Raw genomic sequence first — 2645 nt, 5'->3', positions numbered from 1 at the left:
TTCACCCCGACTAGTACGTTCTGAGATGTCTTCTCCACTGCAGTTTTCTCCCATATTGAAGGTGCTGTCTTGCTTGTCTTCCTGGTCTTTGTGTCTTCCTGCTCCCATGGAGCTGGCGTAGGCAATCCTAATGAAGAACAGAACATCATCCTCTGACTTTATCCTTGTGGGGCTTCTGGTGAACAGTGAGGCTACAGGGATTGTGTTTACAGTTATCTTTGCTATTTTTGTGGTAGCCGTAACTGCAAACTTGGTCATGATATTCTTGATCCAGGTGGACTTCCGCCTCCATACCCCCATGTACTTTCTGCTCAGCCAACTATCCATCATGGACACCCTTTTCATTTGCACCACGGTCCCAAAGCTCCTGGTGGACATGGTCTCCAAAGAAAAGACTATTTCCTTTGTAGCCTGTGGCATCCAGATATTTCTCTACTTGACCATGATTGGCTCAGAGTTCTTCCTGCTGGGCCTCATGGCCTACGACCGCTACGTGGCTGTCTGTAACCCTCTGCGGTATCCAGTCCTGATGAACCGCAAGGTGTGTCTTTTGCTGGCTGCTGGTGCCTGGTTTGGTGGCTCCCTTGATGGCTTTCTGCTCACCCCCATCACCATGAATGTCTCCTACTGTGGATCCCGCAGAATCAACCATTTTTTCTGTGAGATCCCTGCGGTTCTCAGACTGGCTTGTGCTGACACGTCCTTGTATGAAACCCTGATGTACATCTGCTGTGTGCTCATGCTGCTCATTCCCATCTCCATCATCTCCACCTCCTACTCTCTCATCTTGCTAACTGTGCACCGCATGCGCTCGGCGGAAGGCCGCAAAAAGGCCTTTACCACGTGTTCATCCCACTTGACTGTAGTCAGCATCTTCTATGGTGCTGCCTTCTATACGTATGTGCTGCCCCAGTCCCTCCACACTCCTGAGCAGGACAAGGTGGTGTCAGCCTTCTACACCATTGTCACACCCATGCTCAATCCTCTGATCTACAGCCTCAGAAACAAGGATGTCATGGGGGCATTTAAAAAGATATTTGCACATTGTTCACCTGCTCAGAAAGTAGCAACGAGTGATGCTTAGAGATTAATTAACATGAGGATAGATACTTCTAAGGACTTCCTTCATGTACTCTGTTTTCACTGAAGATTATTTGGTCAACTATCAAAGTATACTTTTGACAATTAAGAAGATTCACCCTGTCTGGATTCTTGCCCCCAAGGGAGGGAAGGGAAGATGTTTCATTGTTATGTACAGACATTTAGTGAAGTATCAAAAACAATTTATTACTAAGTAAGTTAAAGAATCTGCCTGGTCTTGATTCACATCTGTAGAGAAAAAAAAAGCAAATATTAGAGTTCATAGCAACACTTTCACTCTGACCTAGGTCTTCTTTGCAATTTATTCATGGTTAAACCAAACAAAAAACCAAAAAACAAAACCAGAACAAAACAAACCTACCTATAAAGTTACAAAATTTGTGCTGTTGGTGTCAAAAATTCTGTGATTTTTTTTCTAACAATAAAGTAAAAGAATACCAAACCACAAGTGACAAAGAAGAGCAATCACACAATTTAATCATGTTTTCCAGTATGGAATAAACACTACTGGACTATAAACACTATTCTCGTATGCTATAAGCATCATGCCCAATCTCTTTGCTGAGTATATAGCAACTGTCAAATACTAGGTCACAATGAATGGTGAATGAATTAAACAAAACTGACAATGGATACATGAATGTGTAAGCATTACACACCTATCCAAAAGGAATAGACTCTAATATTTAACATCATAGAGCACTACCATGCCACCTTCCATGAGAGTATAATAGCTCAGTTATGTCCATGGCCAGAAATTTCAAATATCTCAGCTTTGTGTGATTCAACAACAGCACTTGGAGGCACCTTACGTTTAGGTCTGAGTAATAAAAGAAGCCTTTGAAGAACTTTCCATAGACATGTGACATGATAAGTTATACATTTTTTAAAGGATCGTTATCTCTATAGTGGAGAGGATTCAAGGTAAAATAAGGGAGATGAAGTGGACAAGATGAGGGGAATATAAAGTTTTAGAGGTTTTTTTTTTTGGAAGGAAGTGTGAGGAAATTGAGCACAGCTAGAAGGGTACGTAAGGCCAGTCAATGTGTTTGTTGTTGTTGTGTGATATTGCAGAAGTTTATACTCATATGTTCAGAGGAATGAATCAGTACAAAGAGAAAATCGATGCTGGATGAAAAATGGAAGACGCTTTGAGGGGCGGCCTTTGAGAGTGGCAGAGAGCATAGAAACCAGTGTTGACCTTTCACGTGAGCATGGTCAGTTCACTGACTGCAGCAGGAGGTAAGGCAGAGCACACATGACACAAGCATGCTCTCTTCGATGGCTTCTATCTTCTCAGTGCCATTAGAATCAAGAAGAGCTTTTGTGAGTGAAGAACAGAGGTCCTGTTAAAAGTTTGAGAGGAGAGAATCATTTTGGAGATCAGACAAGTTAGTGAACTAGGCAGAGATATTTGGATTGCAAGGCTTCCTTAAACCCCCCCTTGGGACTGAATTTATTAATTCAACAAAGCATGTTTGTCAGATAATCCATGATGCGTACTCAGCGTGGTGCCCAGCAGATGGTAAGCACTCAATGTGTTA

At 42.4% G+C, this 2645-nt stretch overlaps 1 protein-coding gene across 1 annotated transcript; it reads left to right on the top strand.

Annotated features, from left to right (window-relative positions):
- The first annotated feature begins 73 nt into the window (after window positions 1-73).
- Window positions 74-1134, top strand: LOC103609135 (olfactory receptor 2T11). The gene has a single exon (XM_008593493.1). It carries the CDS (start codon window positions 131-133, stop codon window positions 1082-1084), a length of 954 nt encoding a protein of 317 aa, XP_008591715.1. The 5' UTR covers window positions 74-130; the 3' UTR covers window positions 1085-1134.
- The last annotated feature ends 1511 nt before the right edge of the window (window positions 1135-2645 follow it).

The sequence above is a fragment of the Galeopterus variegatus genome, unplaced genomic scaffold (genome assembly GCF_000696425.1).
Source record: "Galeopterus variegatus unplaced genomic scaffold, G_variegatus-3.0.2 Scaffold9253, whole genome shotgun sequence".
Lineage (NCBI taxonomy): Eukaryota > Metazoa > Chordata > Mammalia > Dermoptera > Cynocephalidae > Galeopterus > Galeopterus variegatus.
This window is presented reverse-complemented; position numbering and strand designations above follow the sequence as displayed.